We start from the raw sequence: 19832 nt of genomic DNA on the forward strand, positions 1-19832 counted from the left end.
ACCCTACCCCTGCCTTAAGGGGGAAAGCTGCATTCCTAGATTCTGGTTGCTTCAGTCTATGCTATGAAAGGGACTCTTGGTTTATTTTGAAGGGAGGAACCTGAGGCTGCTTATGACCCACCGCCTAATCTCATGCAGGTGTGGGACCTCAGAGGGACAGAAGGAAGGTGTGGAAAAAATAGAGAGGCAACTTATGGAGTGATGGAGGCAGTAGTAGGGGAAAACACTCAGCAAACAATAAGTTTAGACCTTTGGCAAAAGTGATCTCTTCCTCCTCCAGCAGCCCACCAAGTGGGGAGGGAGAGGGAGAAGGGGATGGCAGAAAGAGAGAGGGAGATGGGAGTGGTTGCTCTCACTTTGGGCTCTGGGCTTCATGCAGGCCTGAACATTTACTCCTGAGTGAATGCACTCTTGACAGAAAAAGAGCTCTCCACACCTAGTTTATTACCACAGTCAAACAATTAGCAATACATGCATTCTTTAATTTTTCTGAGAGTGGTGCCACACACAGTCGCACAAAATAATTCTGTGTTCAAACAAGTCAGGAGAATTACTTGCACATATTGTAATGGCCTCTGGACCAGACTCTTTTGGGGCCTCTCTTCACATGTGATGCACTGTTGTTGGAGAGCTTCCCGCCAAGTAGCCAGGCCAATCAAGATGGAAGTCATAATGCATTCCAAACAACCCTTGTTCCAACATGTCTCCCGGCTTTGTCTTAGCAGAATTTCCATGCAGTACAGTTTATGCTGTTATTGTTTTCCTTGCAATTCTATTAAATATTCAAGGTAATAGTCAAAATCAATTGAAAAGCAGAAACATATTAAAAACATAAAACAAGACAATGTGTATAAAAATAGGCAATAAAAATCAGCAACTCTGCAATCCTCCATTCAACAAAACCTTGTTGTTGTTTAATTGTCTTAGTCATGTTCAACTCTCTCTAACCCCATGACTCACTGAATGTAATAAACATGGCTAGGTTAGACCCATTGGTTTTGATGGGTCTGCTTTGAGTAAAACTTAGTTGAATACCATCCAAGATATTTGGTTCATAATTGAACCAAAATTGAGCAACAAGGTGCCTTGGGTGGTCTACCTGCAGAGGGACAGATGTTTGGCTCCTGCCAGGGATATTGTAGGCCCTCTCTTCAGTTTACTGGCTACCCTACAACTGAAAATGACTAAATGTGGAGTAAAATAATAATAATCTGTTTTAGGTTCATTTGGTTTTTGGTTTCGTGGAATGGTTTTTAATGAGAAGTTGCTCATGTATCAGAAGAAGAATCAATGTTGCTGGAGAAGTGCTAGCTTCTGCAAAGAGAAGCCCTACTTCACTCATATACCTTTTCTAGGATTCTTTGAGCATGTCAATAAACATGTGGCTGGGGGTCATCTGGATATACATGAACCTCTAGAAAGCTGTCAACAGTCCTTCACCAAAGGCTTCTGAGGAACTACCTGTTTTCAATAGAATATCCTGAATATGTCTCCATCGTGTCATTGCAACCTGGATAACAGTCATGGAAGGAGAGGGGAAATCTGGTTAATATTATGGCTGAGGGAGAGGGGAGAGAAGCTCCCTCCCAAACACATACTGTTTTCTTAACTCTGAACGCCCTGAGAAGCAGCTATTATCTGTGAAGGGTACATACATGAGCATAATTTTCGTACCCTCCACATTTTCCTATCTCACAACTAACAGCAGCTTCAGGCAGAAGATTTAGGGTGAGGAATCAGTGAAGGTGCAAAGGGTTCGCTCCCAACTCCCTATCTCAAGGCCCCAACTGATCGGCAGACATAGCATTAGATCACGTACTAGGAACAGTTCTAGAGGCAGCCATTTTTATTGCAGCTGGGTTTTGTTTTTTTGCCTCATTATCCATCTGACTTTATATGAACACGTGGCTAATTTCCCTGTGTTTCTAACAATGCCTGCTGTGCTACTGATTATATTGCCTATAACCTCATGTTTCGCCCTGGGAAGATTATAGGTACACCACATGTCAGGACCGACAGATCAGTCGGTGGGAACGCAGTTGTCAGCTGTTTGCCCACGCAGTTGTGGGAAGCAACACACATGCTGAGAAATTCTGCTTTACTCCACCATCGCCATTATGAAGCCACTTCTACAAAAAGACTTGCTGGCAACAAAATGGCTCCCCACATTCTATTTTTATTCCCCTTTGGCTCATTTTGAAACCCTTTAATGTGAATAAGCATGGGGGATAAATTCAAGTTCACTTTACATTTAAAGGTGAACTTGCTTAAGCCATACTTTCTGTGAGAATAAGAACCAAAAGACAGCTACGCTTCAAAATTCGCATTTCTCTGAATTTTGCAGTGCAGTTCTCAAGCCATGTTATGTGTACAAAAATGCATGTACTGAGGTAAAGTGTAAAAGAACATACAAAATGCACTATAGAGAAATTGCTTTGCAAAAAATGGCGGAATTGCATAGGCATATGGATATATGAGGAAGAATTTGCACCAGATTGCTGGTGAATGTTCATAAAGACTTCTTTTTTAAAATGCAAACTGATGGGGAAATGTGAAGAGCTGAACTTATGAATGGAAAAAATAGAAACTGAGAGAAACAAAAATTTGCACATTTGCCCATCCCTAAACATGGCACATGAAAACTAATACTAGAATGATTTTTTAGTACATGCCTAACCTTATAATGCTATGTGTTGAATCTATGGAGTGCAATAAATATGTGGTATGCTTTTTCAATCTGATTTTCTAAATCAGAGATCCTTAATGCCTTGATAAGAATTCTAGGGTCAGGGTTGAGGTAAGAAAGCAGCTGAAATTAGGAGAAACTTTTCATGTGGTTTCAGTGGATGTCTCACCTAACACTCTGATTGCTTCCCTCAATTCTGTTCCCTGCATTATTGAGTTTTCTGTTCTGAAAAGCTACAATTTGCCTTGAGGCCTGCACAAATCAATAGGAAAGAAAAGGGAAGGCTAAAGGAATAAAAGAAATGGAACTCACCCAACTCCCTGATAAAGCCAAGATCAATTGTCTTTCTCTGATTGCTACACAATGATTCAAATTTCCCAGAAACTCCAGTACTTTACATTCTTCTGAAAACATTTAGGATTTGATTCACAACTTAATGGGGGTGAAAACAGAGGATCATTGGCCATCATTGGCCTGGTTGTATATTACATCCCAACAAGTGGTGAAAATATTAGGTAAAAAGGTAAAGGGACCCCTGACCGTTAGGTCCAGTCGCGAATGACTCTGGGGTTGCGGTGCTCATCTCGCTTTATTGGCCGAGGGAGCCGGCGTACAGCTTCCGGGTCATGTGGCCAGCATGACTAAGCCGCTTCTGGCAAACCAGAGCCGCGCACGGAAACGCTTTTTACCTTCCCACCGGAGCGGTACCTATTTACCTACTTGCACTTTGACGTGCTTTCAAACTGCTAGGTTGGCAGGAGCAGGGACCGGGCAATGGGAGCTCACCCCGTCACGGGGATTTGAACCGCCGACCTTCTGATCAGCAAGCCCTAGGCTCTGTGGTTTAACTCACAGAGCCACCCGCGTCCCTGGTGAGAATATTACCACTCCCCTAAATACTATATCTAGTTGAATGTGTGGTGAATTTATTTTTGCCACTTGGCATGACAATACAGAAGATGGGCTTAGCAAACAGGAACATGGGAAGTGTCTTCTCTGGCAAAGGCATAATCCCCATAATCAAACAGTAATCTCCAGGCACTTGGCTTACTTCTTGGAGACATTTAGACTCTAAATTTCAGAAGAACAAGCAATGTCTGTTCAGCATAATGGTGAGAATCCATTTATGCTTCCCACTGAGTTTGTGGTGATAACTGAAGCTTTAACCATTACTGAAATATGTTTGGAAGTTCCCGTGAGTTCCCTGTTGCAGCAAAGCCAAATTAATTCCTGCTCTTTTCATTTCTGAATCAATCTTGTAAATTTATGTACTTGGGCGCATATTTGTTTTGCACTGGTAGATTGTCATTCATGCGCTGAATTCTAAATCAGCAGTGTACCATTGGCAAATTTGCTCAGGGTGGTATCATTAGCCTGTGAAACATTTTAAACAAATAAATAAATCTGTAAATATTCATTGCAGTGTTTTCATCCAGTTTCAAGAGTGGGGCTGCTTGCACTTTGAACTAAATGCATTGCAGTTCTATACCTAGTTAACCCAAACACTATCCAAAGAAAGCTGAATTATGCATTATTATTATTATTCTGAAAATTGAGCAAGTTTGCATAATTGAACAGTTTTCTCTGACTTGGTTGCATAATGTGGTTGCAACCAGGACTGCTAGTCATGGCGTTGGGCAGTGAGCAGCAAAGTCCCACTCCCAGCAACTTGAATCCTTATTCAATGACCTCTCAGGCTGAAGGCAGCCCTGTTTAGGGAAGTTTTTAGTGACTGATGTTTTAAATGTATTTTTACTCTTTTGTTGGAAGCTGCCCAGAGTGGCTGAGGAAACCCAGCCAGATGGGCGGGGTATAAATAAATTATTATTATTATTATTATTATTATTATTATTATTATTATTATTATCATCATCATCATCATCATCATCAGATTTCTGAGATTTTAGCTGGTATTGTCCACACACTTCTAAACATTTCTTTCATAGCCCACAAGGACTTGAAAGTAGACTTTTTTCAAAGGAAAAACAACTCTGATTCTCCGGAAACTGAATTCTGTACCCTGTGTTATATTGTGCATTTTTTCTGCACTCGGAAACAATTACAGCAAACCCAGCACAACTGTCTGTTTATGAGATCATTCCTTAAAGGATGGCTGACATGTAGAAATTCTTCTTATGGGCATGTCTTCCCTGTAGGCTGAAGATGCCATGATGGATGTGTATGACATCGTGTATGAAGATGTGAGAAGCAACTCTTCCAACACCAGGAGACAGGAGCTACATACCATCCACAAAACGGTGATCTTTCACATTTTGGTCTATACTCTAGGGGCCGTTCCACAGAAACCAGTTTCTAGGATTTACAACCTGGTGTTCTTCACCCTCCACACCCTGCCCCCACCAGGCAGTGATGAGGGCTGGGGTGGCATGCTCTGTCCTCACAGGGGGGTGGGGGCATGTGGACTCCCCACTCTGGGCCTTTGTGGACAATGCATATCTGTCCCATATCTGTTTCCAAGTTTGGGATGGGGGTTTGTGCTATCTGTTAAATTCTGACCCCTCTGAAACAGTAGGTTACATAAAAAACTCAAAGGCAATTTGTTTTTGCTGGTCCGACCACTAGCAAGAATGAGGCAATAGCTTCAGGTAGCAGGTGCTGGGGGAGCAGTGGCAGTCCCCTGGCGGCTGCTCCTGGAACCGTCCGTCATTTCCCTCTTTGTTTGCTAGATGGCCTGTCCTGAAGCCACTAAGCTTGCCTGTTCTCTGGCACAGTGGAAGATACTATCCTATCGCTAGTGTTGAAGCAAAACTCAACTGCCATTCCAGTTGACTTCTGTATATGGAATAGCGGAAGGGACGCCATCTTGTCCTTTTCTTCAAGCAGTAAAATCTCCTCACTTGGGCCTGCTCAGGACCAAACGAGATGCGACATTCATCCTACTGTCTGGTTTTGCACAGCTGTTTTTCATTTAACAGATAGCCGGCATGGGAGGGAGATGCTGGACTGGAATTGTAGCTTGGGGAGAAGGAGGGCTTGGATTCTCTGGCCCAGCTGCAGTCCTGATCGGAATCACACACATAGCCCTTGCAGCTGATATTCACAGTGGGAGGAAATCTCCCATTGGTGGAGCCAAAGGGTTAACGCCTACCTCTCACTAGGCCACAGTCCCAGTTTTATGCTTCCTCCACACCATCCCATGCCAGCTATTGGTTAAAATCATAGCCCAGCTATCTTATGCCAAACTACCCCCATCTAGTTTGGCCCTCAGCCACACTTAAAGCACATACCACCAACACCCCATGCAAATAATAAGAATGAAGGAAGGAATAAATATAAAGGTGGTAAGTGTAGTTGGTTGAGAGTGCTGGGAACTGCATCTCTGTGAGGGGTAATGGGGATGTGCTATAATTGTATGGTGCTACAACACTTGAATTCCTGCTCTTCCTTATACTGCTGCTTATGGAGGAGACAATGCTGCACCAATGAAACTGCCCTGAGAAGAGTAGCAGAGTAAGAGAGAAGGGCATTCCATGAGCGGGTGGAACTTTGCAGCAGGGAGCAACTCGGGAAAGCCCCACCACTCCTGGAGCAAGGAGCAAGGAACATCCAAAAAATAGCAGCTTTGTGGATGAGTGCAGGAGAGAGAGCAGCGTTGAGGGAATGTTTGTTGGAGAGGGAGAGACAGAGAGGTATGCTTCTCCTCTCCAGATAGCTGACTAAAGGAAATTCCAGATTCTTTGCACTGTGGGAGCTGTTTTTGATAAAGATCTAATTGGAGCCATAGGGGAAAATCAACACATGCTCTTTTACTATATGGACTCCTCCTTTCTTTTTCCTACGCTAACCTTACGTTTTCCAGCATGCAGAATTCAAACCCATAGCTTGTGTTTCTAATGACGGGGGGGGGGCGTTTAAAAAATATATGTTCCCAACAATGTCTACAAATCTATTCTTGTGTCTCTGCTACCAATTATTGGGTGAACACTTGGGGAAGGGAAGAGTCAAGGAAGCACTGTCCTTCCTTATGCATGCCTAACTCCCGGGGGGGGGGGTGTACAGGACTGCAGCCCTGACCTATTCTGTAAAAAAAGAAAGGCAGCAGAAGTCAGGCTTTCCTTTCTTCCTGAGCCAAAACTGATCAGTCAGACACAATGGCTATGCTATAAAGAAACTATAAAGAACATGTTTTTGTGCCCAAGAGAGAATCATCAGGCACCTAGCCAGGGCCTTTATGTTTTTGTTTTTGTTTCTTTGTTTTGTTTTTGACCACCACAGTTTTTGCTGTGGCCAAATGCCATGCAAGTCAAGGTTCAGGTACCCTTAGGAGTCTTGTAGAAGAGGGAATTTCAGCACTCTGCCAGTGCTATGATATCATAAGATGTGCCTTTGAAATTCCCAGAGGAACCTGAACTGGCTGCACCCTAGCAGCTGCCTAGCTGATGAAACAAGCTGTTTTTAAGACGATGGTCCTTCATGCCCGAAATAGTATATGCCATCAACGCAAAACCATTGCCAGATTAGTAAAACATTATCTTAGGTGATTTAAGGAAAGTGTTGATATTCTCAGACACATCATCCTTTGTACAGAAAATTAGGTATAAACAGGGGCACCATTTCTGAGGAACCTGGACTGGGGCAATAAAAAAGCCACCTAGATGACCATCTTTTCACTATCCCAGAAGGTTTTGATGGGACTTCTATGGAAATCATGTGTCAGCTACCACTTTATGGCTGGACCTTAAGGGAATGCTTACCTTTATTTGTTATAAAATTCATACTTTTATAATATGGATATACACAATGTGACCCAGCCAGGGATGCATGGTGTACCTGTACTTCCTAATTTGTGCCACAAAGTGGCAGGAAAGGAGGTTCCGTGAGGCTTACGTCATGCATTGCTGTGCAGTTCAGTAACATCATCACCCTGTTGCATAAGATTTATACTTGCCAGTATTTGCCAGGTGCAACGTCACAGAACCTGCATCAGAATTCATCTGTTTGCACAGTGCTGAATTGTGCATCATATGAACCAGGCCCTCTCCCATATTCCTACATCACTTGCAGCTATGCCTCTAAATAAATGCACAATATTTTTCTTCCATTGTATCATTGGTTGTATTGCATGGAAAATGCAGAACGTGCCAAGAAATAAAGGAAAATACTGGTGAGGAGCGAAGGACTGAGTGGTTTGTCACTGGGAACGAAACCAGTGGCAACTTTTGAAATGCAGTATCAAACTTATAAAAGATGCAAGTGAGAAGCAAAGCAGAAGCATTTGACCACATAATATCATGAATGGAGACCATGGGTGGCAAACGGCCAAGTCCCTCCATCAACTTAAAGATTCCACTTGTGCAAGAGAACTTACTCTCTCCCCCCCCCCATGGGTCCACTAAATCTCTGGCACAGATTAAGAATGGGTGTGGCGCTTGCTAAGGGAGAAAAGCAGGGGAGGGGAGTTCTGCTGCACCAATGGAACAAGTTAGTCAGATACTCCCCCCTATCTTTAATCCTCAGTCTGATGGCCAGCTGTTATATCAACCACTGCAGTTATAATAATGTAGGGTTTAAGGCGGAGGAGGCAAAGCCTCTGCAGTTTACCAGTAACAAACCAACAGACGACAATCAAAACTCTTCTTTAAGGGTTTTGTTTAGAAAAGAAAAGCAATGATACGAGTGGTGTTTTCCCCTTTCTTTCAGTTTCTCTGTTGTGGGAAAAAGCCACCCTTTGGAGAAGCAAGCAGGATTGAAAAAGAGATGTGCCAATCAGAAGCTGTGGGAACAGAAAAGGTAAATTATATGTGAGGCTGGGAAGCTCTGCAGTACAATCAGTTCAGGTTCTCACTCAGCTGGGGTATTAGCAAAACTGGCCTTGTCACTCTGGCACCAAGATGTTTCCTGACATCATCTGGGCTAGAAGTTAAACAAGATGAGAGTTCAGGACACTTTCAGTTCTATGAAACAGTTAATATTATTATTATTATTATTATTATTATTATTATTATTATTATTATTAACAACAACAACAACTGCTGCTGCTATTGCTACTGCATCTACATTTATATCACACCTTCGCTCCAGGGAACAAAACATGCTGTATATGGCTCTCCTCCTTCACATTTTATCCTCACAACAACCCTGTGAGGTAAGGTAGGCTGAGGGTCAGCGACTGGTCCAAAGTCAGTCAAGGAGCTTCATAGCTGAGTAGAAACTTGGAGCCCTGGCTTCCCAGATTCCATTCTAACCATGAAACCACACTGGCTGGTATGAGTATTTTGAGAGGAATTATTGGAAGGCAGAGCACTAATTTTGTGAGAATGTCAGAGCCCTGCTGGATGATACCACTCTCCATCTGAACAGACCAAACAGTCCATCTAGTTCAGCAGCCTAACTTCCACAGTTGCCAAGACAATGCCCCTGGGAAGACCACAAGCAAGACATGAAGTCCTTATCCCACTGTTGGTCTCAAGCAGCTTCTGTTTGGTGGCATACTTCCTCCAAATCTGTGAGGAGTTGGGGAGGGAAACATGGAACCTGATCCTCTCTGAATTTTTATTCAGAAGTAAATCCCACTGTGTTTCAATGGTGCTTACTCCCAAGTAAGTGTGCATAGGCATACAGCCTTCATTTATTATCTTGTCCTCTAAGCTATTTTCTCTCATATTTCAGGATTGCCTAGAAGAGATCCAAAATTTCTTGAAAAAACATATGACTTTTGTCTCTGTGCTGATGACCATTACAATTTTCTTCATGGTAAATATTTGTGTTCTCTGGTATCTTCCTGTTTTTCCCCTTAATCAACGGAAACAGAAGTGCAAATCTAGCTTTATGGATGGCAGCATAATTCTGCAGAAGTGGCAGCATTCTGCCTCGCAAAAAAACCCAACCCTTTCCTAATACATCTCTCCCTCCGCTTCCTTCCTTTCCTCTCTCAGAAACAGATTTCTAGTGAGTGGCATTGATTTGCAGGTGACTGGTTTGTGCCAGGAAGATGTGGTTTCAACCCCAAGAATCAGAGCTTCTGTGCTCATAAGGACTGAGTCTTCCCATACAAGTTCACTTGCCAGTTGAGTTGTAGCAAGCAGCTGTTATTGTCTGTGCCAAGTTGACAGTAAATTTGAACAATAACAAAAGCTACTTTGATGATTACTCTGAAACTGTGGAACCACTCCCTGGAAGAAATGAAGGAAACTACCTCTCAGCTGACTTTTCTAAAGGGTTTTTTCTTCCTTGTACACCTTTTTACTAAAGACCATCTTGTTTCTTTGACTGTTACATGGTGGCTGTTATATGGTGACTTATATGGTGGCCCCATATTATTTATAGATTTGATTGTATTGCATTGTATTTTTATTGCTTTGATAGAAATCGCTTTGAACCTGTAGAAAAGCAGTAGAGAAATACAGTGGTACCTCAGATTAATAACTTAATTCATTCTGGAGGTCCGTTCTTAACCTGAAACTGTTCTTAATCTGAGGTACCACTTTAGCTAACGGGGCCTCCCGCTGCCGCCACGCCGCTGCCGTGCGATTTCTGTTCTCATCCTGAAGCAAAGGTCTTAACCTGAGGTATTAGTCTGGGTTAGCGGAGTCTGTAACCTGAAGTGTATGTAACCTGAAGCATCTGTAACCCGAGGTACCACTGTACAAGGTGTCTAGTGAAGTTGTTCCCCTCAACTTCTGCAAAGGAACTTCTTCTCCTCCCTCCATGCACCCCAACCCCCAAATTTGTCCTGAATTTTCCCCCAAACCTCCAGAGGTTTGGGTAGGGTGCAGAGAGAAGAGAGGGAGGGGAAGTTCTACTGCCCAAGTGGAAGTCCTTGGACAAATGTAACTATTGGACAGTACCCATTATAATTAATTAATTTCTTTTAAACAACAAAAATGTTTTTAATTGTCTTTTATTTATTTACCTACCCTAGGTGTATGGGATGAGCTTAACTTTGTTCCTCTGGTACGCTATCCACTTCAAGAAGAGTTTGGATCGGAAGGGCAAATACACGCTGCCAAAGCAATAGGAATTTGGCTTTAGACTTCTGCACCACCAGGGGAAAAGAGCAAGACTGTTGCAGACTCTGAGAAACTGGAATTTGTGCCACGACTGTGGGTGGATGCTGGGTGGTCCTAATCAGTCCTCCCTCCAACACACACAAATGTGCCATCTCAGATGTGACTGTGAACTCCCATGATGCAACCAAGACAGCTGCAGCATCTGTCAACAAAGACTGGCTAAAGTGATGATCAGGCAGCAGAAACATGAAATGCTGAGTGGAAACATGGAGGCAGGGTATAAACCGGGAACGAAGGACTTGCCCAGCCGCAAGTGTGTTTGCCAACTGAAAGCCATCATTTAGAGCCCCCAAAATAGCTAGTCAAAACAGAACAACATACCCCAGTGAAAAGTAAACTCAAGGAAATGGAAATTACTTGGTTCAATAACCAGTAGGAATATTTTAAGGCTCAGGAGAGAGAGAAAACAGCAGCTTGCTTTACATTATTATTTTAAGCAGTTTTATAGCCATTTCTGAACATGAATCAGACCCTATTTGCATATTTTGTAAGCTTCCTTGGTTTGAATACGTGAAGATGCTCTAAATAGGGAAGAACCCATTTGTTTAATTCAAACACACGCACAGTTGTGACATCTGTTGTGACAGAAATGGGTGCTGTTAAATTCTGTTAGGCCTATGCTGCACCCCACCTAAATTTAGTCATGATGAGTAAAGCCGGAATCCTAAACACACTCACTGAAGAGCAAGTTCCACTGAATGCAGCATGATTTATTTCCATGATTTACTTTACTTAGTCATGATGAGTAACTTAAGTTCAGATGTAGCCAATGGAATTTACAGCTCAGCCCAATTCCCATTAATTTCAGTACAACTTGCTCCTGGTTAACTGTGTATAGGATTGCAATGTTAATCATAACTTACTTTAGCTGGCTACGCAGTTTGGAAATGTAGATCTTAAATGGTAACCATGCAAGTTGTAATACGCTGTGCCTCCAGTTAAGATCTAGAATGAAAACAGCACAAACTAGGAATATGCTTTTATTCTTTTGATTTAACACCAAATACATTCCTTTCATATTACTCTGAATTCCTGTAAATAAAATGTATTCGGTTAAATAGATGTGTTCTGTTCTCATATATCCTACCTAGCCATAAAATTCTGTTGTTTTGTTCTAGATACTACAATAAGTTACAGCATTTCTAAATTGCCTGAAGTGAACTGAAAATCCAAGGTTGAATGTACTAGCAGGAGATCATACAGAATCATGGTTCTGCCCATTGTCAGATTTTGAAGTAGCTACTGGTATGGATAAAACCAATACTTTGTAGTGCTGTGCGATAAATTGCCATCTTGTTGAAATAACATTGTGGTAAGTGTTTCAACAAGGCAATAGACCGGGTGAACAAAAGGTGGAGACTTGACAGCTTCCCAGGAGGTAGCTCAGCTGAACAGATGATTTGCAGACACCTTGTCTCCTTTGTTTGCTGGCTTCCTCTTCCCTCCTAACTAATAAGAAATGAAGATAGGCCCTCCCACAAACCAGCAAACTCTTTCAGCATCACAGGTATCTTTCCACTTGGAACTCAGCTAATTATGCAGAGCCTGCTAACAATCCAGCAGCAAGCCCCCAGGGCTAGACAATCAAAGATCCAGCTGCAGAGTAAACAAAGAACTGGAAAGCATCTATTTCTTCCCTCATACTCACCCCCACCAGTGAAAAAAAAAGAAGGGGAAGTGTTTTTAATTTTTTTATTTTATTTCCTGGTGGTGTTTATGTTGCTGGTTCCCCCTAAATAGCTTTCCTCCATATCAAAAAGGAAGGGTTTTTTTAATTTAAAGAGGGCTATCTTTTTGCTTGGGGACGCAGGTAGCGCTGTGGGTTAAACCACAGAGCCTAGGACTTGCTGATCAGAAGGTCGGCGGTTCAAATCCCCGCAACGGGGTGAGCTCCTGTTGCTTGGTCCCTGCTCCTGCCAACCCAGTCATTCTAAAGCACGTCAAAGTGCAAGTAGATAAATAGGTACCGCTCCGGTGGGAAGGTAAACGGCGTTTCTGCTGTTCTGGTTCGCCAGAAGCGACTTAGTCATGCTGACCACATGACCCAGAAGCTGTACGCCGGCTCCCTCAGCCAATAAAGCAAGATGAGCGCCGCAACCCCAGAATCAGCCACGACTGGACCTAATGGTCAGGGGTCCCTTTGCCTTTATCTTTTTGCTTGCTTGCCCTCCTTTGATAAAAAGGGAGAGACTGGTAGGATGAGGGCTTTTGGGGGGCTCTTCTGTGGGGAGGGGGAATGGAGGGGAGAAGATTTAGCTGGCTGCCTTATGCTGAAATGGGAGGTTGGCTACCATGTGAGAATGATGGGGTGTTTTTTGGTAAGCAGTGCAAGCAAATGCGTGCCTACGCACAAGCAAGCCCTACTGAATTCAATGAGGCTCACTCCCAGGAAAGTAGAAGTTTAGTTGAACTCACTGGGGTTTAAGCATGCACAGATTCCACTTAGACCTCTGATTGGGAAAGCAGATGCAACTTGACTAGTAAATCATTTAACTACTCTTAAAATTAGTTGAAAATATATTAAATATATTATATGGAAGTTCATTCAATTTTTTAAATTAAATCTACTACTTCCTTACATTCTAAGGCCCTCCACCACCACAGGGAGCCTCATCAAGGCCCTCAGCTGCTGTGGGGAAGCACACCGCACCCTCCCCCACTGCGGAGAGGTACAAGGGAAGCATTGCACACCCTCCCACACCACAAGAAGGTGTAGTGGGGTGCTTTGCTGCCACAGGCAGGCCCAGCAGGGCCCTCTGCCATAATGAGATATCGTGATATTTAGCTGGTGATATATCATGATATTGAAAACCAGATATCGCCCAGCCCTAGTACTTGGTAGGAGCATGTTACCATTTCATTTTGCATTGACGCAGGTGTCATTTGTGCTTTTCTGTTCTGATTTAAAGCGTCACATCCAGTATATGCCGGACAGAAAAGCAATGTTATTTCCCTAAAACACCGTGATTCTGATATTGTTGGTCTCAAATATGGTCTGAAGGCACACGCAATGCAGGGGAGGTTAGTGTCAAGAGTACTATTCCCTGCTGGCCATAGTCCTGACCCTGCACAGGCCTTCACCAACAACTTTTTACATTTTAACAAATGCATAACTTCATTAAGTCAGGAGCCATCATCTTAAGAACATATAAAGCTGCCTCATACCGATTCAGACCATTGACTCATCAGTATTGTGTATCCTAGAGGTGGGAAACTGTGACCCCCAAATGTTGTAGGACTACAACTTCCATCATCCTTGGCCATTGCCCATGCTATCTGAAGCTGATGGGAGCTGGTGTCTAACAAGATCCGATGGCCACAGGTTTACCCTAGCTGGCCTTCCCAAATCTCTCTGGGATCAAAGCTGGGGTGCACTGGGTACAGGTACTCAACCCATGAGCTCATTCCTCACTTTGTTATGTATCAGAACAACTGGATCTCGTTTTTGTTTTAACACTCATGCAAAATATAATGGAAAAAATGTGAGATGCTATATTCAAGGACTGCAGCTCATTTACACAAAAAGGACAGTGTATTGTGAGGAAGGAAGAAACTGTTCTACCTCCTCTGTGCCTCTTTTCAACACTTGGTAGGACGCAGTCAGGTGCTGTTCCTATAATTGCTCCCAGTAGCTACAGTCCCTTACAAACAGTACAGAGTTAACCAGCATGGAAAAAAGTTTTAAACATAGACAAGGCTTCTGAAAGGGCCTGTGCTAAGAAAACTAGCTCTTGGCTATCGTTGCTAATGTTGTTATCCCAAAGGCCAGATGGGAGGCCACGTGATTGCCGGCTGCTTCAAGGAAAATGAAATTAAAGTGCCCTTCTTTCTCTCCCTTATGTATGCAGGCAGTGCTGTTAGAGTTGCCGAGGTATTAGCATAATGTGCGCTAGGCAGTAAATCTTCCTGCACCGAGAAGACATTTGCACAGCTGGCAATGGCTCTGGCAGAGACACAAAGGGCAAATGATATCCCAGCTGAGCCCTATGCAGAACTCACAGGTAACCTAGTTTGGCTCAAATGCAAGCGGTGTTCACCGTTTTCCTAGCCTCTGGCCTTCCCCTTCCCCTTTCCCCACTGGTTTATGGAAGAGCACAAGCACTGAGATGAAATGGGCAAAAGAGGGAAGAGATGAGAAAGGAGCACCATGATCCCAGTTGGTGCCAGTTTCAGAAGAGACTCGTGGGATGGAGCATTGTTTCATTGGCAGAGCCTGTGAACTTCGCCGGGACTGTCTTGTAACTAATAAGCACAAATTGTTCGGAGAAAGTATTAGCCATTTCAGTCCACATGTTGATGGTGAGTCAGTAAACCAGACCAGAATCCATAATGTCATTATGCCACTTGTTCTGACAGCCAATCATTTACAGTAGGGAGAGGGAAACTTTGGTCCTCCTGCTGCTACTTGACTAAGGTTACCAGACTGTTTCCCGGGGACAGTCCCCGGATTTACAAATCAGTGCCCATACAAAATCCATTGAAGCTGAAAAGTGTCCCCGGATTCATTGAAAAAAAAATCTGGTAACCTTATACTAGACACCATCTCCCATCATCCCTGACCACTGGCCATACTTTTGGGGGCTGATGAGCAATGGAGACCCTCAACATCTGGAGGGCCACAGGCTCCTTATTCCCTGTTGTTTTAATGGGGGGTGGGGTTTAAACTTGGGTGGTGTTTGTTTTATTTGGGGGTGGGGTTTTAAATTGTTTTTAAGTGCTATGTGTAAATGTGGATTTTTGTATTTGGATTTGTTATATATTAATTTGGATTTTTGTATTTGTGGGCTGGGGGATTGTTTAGGGGCCTTTGTTGGGGAGAGCAATTTTTATTAGTTTGTATACATTCGTAGTGTATTGTTAATTGTCCTGATTATTTTTATTACGCATTTTGTGCTTTTTTATTGTAACTTTGTGTTGTGAACTGCCCTGAGACCTAGGGGTATGGGGCAGTATACAAATTTAGTAAGTAAATAAATAAATAGATGCTCCTTATTTACAGTTACATTTCTAATGATATACAAATAAGTATCTGATTCACTGCTACTGAATTTGTTGCTTCCTGTCCTTCTTTCAATAAGTCTTGGTATACAGTTGCCCTCTATTTTTATGGCGGCGCTTTGGATATTTTGAAAGTGTTTACTTATTTTCTTCTTTCTTCTATCCTGGTTTACTATTCTTATTTTACAGCATATGAAGCAAAAACACCATAAGGGAGTTGCAGCTTGACCAAGCATTCATGTTCTGATATATATTTAGATTATGTACTGCATTCACGCTCAGTATCTATTAAGAACTGTGTGCTGGGGGCAGAAGCATTTGCATTTTCTTCAGGTCTCATCTTGTTGATTTGGTTTGTCCTCAAGGGCAGCTATCTCAGTCTCCGTCCCTCACATTTATCTCTCAGAATAGACTATTCCCAATTAAAGTTATTGCTATAGTCTGTATGGATAGTTTCTCAGGTGCCTGGGAACATCTTTCGTCTTTCAGTGTTATAAAGCAACTTAGAGCCCCAGGAACTTTAGCCCCAGGAAAGATGAGGACTAAAGCCAGTGCTTAATTTCCCAGCTCATGTTTTGAAAAGACTTGTGGGGAAAAGGCAGGAAATGGCCAGTGACTGGATAGTGTGGGTTTTTTTACCCAGAGGGTGGTGCTTGGGGAGTATTGTGCAGTGTGGGGTTCCACAGGGTTCAATTTAATCTCCCATTTTGTTTAACATCTACATGAAATAGCTGAAATGGGCTCATTTGGAGTGTAGGGGTGCATTGTCAGCAATATGCTGATGATACATAGTTCTACTTCCCCTTTATATCTGCAGATGTTGCAGTAGATGTTGTAGTGAAGTTGGGAAATCTTGGTATGCCAAACGCTGGTTCATGCAGGAGTGAGGCATTGTGGGAGAGATAAAATTGTGGCCTTCTGGGGAATGGGTGTTTGGTCTCTTTAAACGTAAAACTCCTAGTCTCTAGAAGTGTGAGTCAGTTACATAATAATTTAATAATAATAATTTATTATTTATACCCTGCCCATCTGGCTGGGCTTCCCCAGCCACTCTAGGCGGCTTCCAAAAGAATATTAAAATACTGTGATACATCAAACATCTTGACTCTAGGCAGGATGAGATATTATCTGATTTGCAGACCCTGGCACAGCTGGGGGCCTGAGTGTGGATTGGGTTGTAAAAAGGAGGCTATAAAGTAATTTACAGTTTAGGAGCCTGGTACAGTGTGTAGGAGAGGCCTGGGAAAGAAGGAAGAGCCTTTTGATCTTAAGGTCTCCGAGTCTAAACAAAGTTCAGCTGTGCTGGTCTCTTGACAATCAGGAGATATAGTCTAGTCATACAGCCATTGGTAAATTAGTAATTAATCTAAAGAAATGATTGGTCCCTAACCTGTCCTCCACGTGGGTTTTCAAGGATTTGGGAATTCAGATGCAAAGGGCAGAACATCTTGCCCTGGTACTTTGCCTGGGGGCGTTTGACCAGTTAAAGGACTCTTGACTACTCTCTGTGTTTTGAACTATTGTTGCTGTGTGAGTATGGTTTTAGCTAGTTATATTTTACAATGTTTTTATTTTTTTGTTTGTAACCTAAGAAATGTGCAACTTTTTGAGTGGCTTGTCTAATAAACTTGGGAAAGGACTTTTTGTCTTTTGTACTCTGTGCCTTTGCTTGGGGAAGCTAAACTGGTGCCTTACTGTTTGGACAGAAAGGTGTCCAACCAGATCTAAAGACCAAACAGATCTAAACACCTAAAGACCCCTGACCATTAGGTCTAGTCGTGGCTGACTCTGGGGCTGCGGTGCTCATCTTGCTTTACTGGCCGAGGGAGCCGGCGTACAGCTTCCAGGTCATGTGGCTAGCATGACTAAGCCGCTTCTGGTGAACCAGAGCAGCGCACGGAAACGCCGTTTACCTTCCCACTGGAGCGGTACCTATTTATCTACTTGCACTTTGACGTGCTTTCAAACTGTTAGGTTGGCAGGAGCAGGGACCGAGCAACGGGAGCTCACCCCGTCGTGGGGATTCGAACCACCGACCTTCTGATCGGCAAGTCCTAGGCTCTGTGGTTTAACCCACAGCGCCACCCGCGTCCCTATGTTTGGACACCTACCTGTTGAATTTCTGTCTGCGTCACGGTAAAGTGACTCAGGGCTGGGCAAACCCGGTAAATATCAAAGGGGGGTTCTCCTCCTTGAACCCCATTCGAGGGTGGTCCGGGAAAGGAGGCGTGGCAGCTTTACCATTTGGCTTGTGATTTGCAACAACTAGCAATCGCTCCCCCTTCCTGGCCAAGTCCTGCCAGTGTCTAGGAGGAATGGTCGGGGGCGGGTGTGGATAGTCCCACTCACTACATATGTGCTAGACCAAAGAATGAACTGGATGAGAGCCAATAACTGAAGCTCTATCCAGACAAGACTGAGACACTGTTAGTGAGTGGTTCCCTAGAACAGATAGATGGTGGCTGTCCTGCTCTGGATGGGGTTACACTCCCTCGGAAGGAGCAGGTATGTAGTCTGTGGGTTCTTCTAAATCCTTTAATGTCAGGCAGGACACGCATGGCACTGTGATCTAAACCACCGAGCCTCTTGGGTTTGCTGATCAGAAGGTCGGCAGTTCGAATCTGTGCGACGGGGTGAGCTCTGTTACTCTGTCCCAGCTCCTGCCAACCTAGCAGTTCAAAGGTGCACCAGTGCAAGTGTAGGTACCGCTGTGGGAAGAAGGTAAACAGAGTTTGTGAGCTCTGGTTTCCGTCAGTGTCCCATTGCACCAGAAGTGGTTTAGTCATGCTGGCCATATGATCCAGAAAGCTGTCTGTGGACAAACGCCGATTCCCTCGGCCTGAGAAGATAAGTGCCGCAACCCCATGGACTTAACCGTCCAGGGATCCTTTACCTTTTACCTTCACATTACTGTTACCTGAGACTCAAGTCCTAGAAATGATTGTAGAAATGACTGAAGTGAAATGGGAGTTCAGTAGGAGAGAGTACACAAGGTGAGTGAACATTCAGAACATCGCTAAGGGGAAGCTCCTTCTCCTAAGTCTGAAGTAAAGTGAGGGATTCAGTGTGTTGCTGAATCGGACTACACTGTTTTGTTCATAGCTGAGGAACCAGATCAGGGATGACTGGTGGTGGCTACTACCCTTTGGGGATGGGACAGGCTCCTCTATGGAGGGAAGGCTGGATAAATGTGGTTCAGTTTGCTTTTTAATGCAAAGCAACCACTTTTGCACTGCCTGAAGTAGTATGCAAACCCAAACACAGCTGGCTTTTGAAATTCGCCCTTCCTTGGATTTTGCAATGTAATTCTCCAGCTCCCCACCAAAAGTATGCAGATGCATAATATTAGGGGGGAATAGGCATAAAACTGCATGTAATGGAAATACCATAAAAAAGGCATTCTTTTAGGGGAAATGGCTTGCAACCTGTGTATTATTAGGCAAAAACATACTCAAATTCTGATGAATTATTGTGAGAAATATTGCAAACTGCTGCAGAAATGTGGTGAAGTGGCTTAAGACTGAAAAACTGAAACTTGAACGGACAGATCCATCCATTCGTACCTCCATCCCCTCTGGAACTGGGATGGTTTTCTTTGTTGGCCCTTTTGAGAGACGCCTCTGCTGTGTATGACATCATTCATTTGTTGGTCTCTGGTTTTCTTGCTCTCGTTTTCCTATACAGCAAGAAAAATGTTGACGTGCAACCAAGAGCAAGTTTTGGGCCAAAACCTGAAATGTTTAAAAATAACTCACTGAACAAAAACAATCTGGTCAGTCCCATTAAAATTCTTCACTATATTTAGCTAATTAACTTTTTAAATGCTGGCTTTTAAATCTGGGCTGCTTTAACACGATTGCTCTTTGTGAGTTTCACTGCAGCAGCATTTGAACTGTTAAACATAAACAGTTTCTGTCTTCATATGGTAGAAATATAAAACTTCTGCTTAGTCTGTGTTCCTGCCTTGGAGGAATGCTTTAAAAAGTGTCCAGAATTTTCCAGCCAGAAGAACAGATTGGAAGAAGCTGCACCACAACTCTGCCTTATTTTCAATCCTATGAACAGCTCTGGAATGTGTGAATTTGTGAAAGGTGAAACCAAAGCAGTGTCTCTGGGTA

General features: G+C 43.3%; 1 protein-coding gene across 4 annotated transcripts in view; it reads left to right on the forward strand.

The window, feature by feature from the left end:
* Positions 1 to 11774, forward strand: part of TSPAN32 (tetraspanin 32) — a 38766-nt gene extending 26992 nt beyond the window's left edge. For all 4 annotated transcript variants that reach the window (XM_083588785.1, XM_083588784.1, XM_083588782.1 and 1 more), the window contains 4 exons: positions 4843 to 4944; positions 8348 to 8437; positions 9317 to 9400; positions 10569 to 11774. In XM_083588785.1, the coding sequence (XP_083444911.1) occupies positions 4843 to 4944; positions 8348 to 8437; positions 9317 to 9400; positions 10569 to 10664 (372 nt within the window). In that variant the 3' untranslated portion in view covers positions 10665 to 11774. The remainder of the gene's footprint in view (positions 1 to 4842; positions 4945 to 8347; positions 8438 to 9316; positions 9401 to 10568) is intronic.
* The last annotated feature ends 8058 nt before the right edge of the window (positions 11775 to 19832 follow it).

Source organism: Podarcis filfolensis, assembly GCF_964270895.1.
Source record: "Podarcis filfolensis genome assembly, chromosome: 1".
Taxonomy (NCBI): domain Eukaryota; kingdom Metazoa; phylum Chordata; class Lepidosauria; order Squamata; family Lacertidae; genus Podarcis; species Podarcis filfolensis.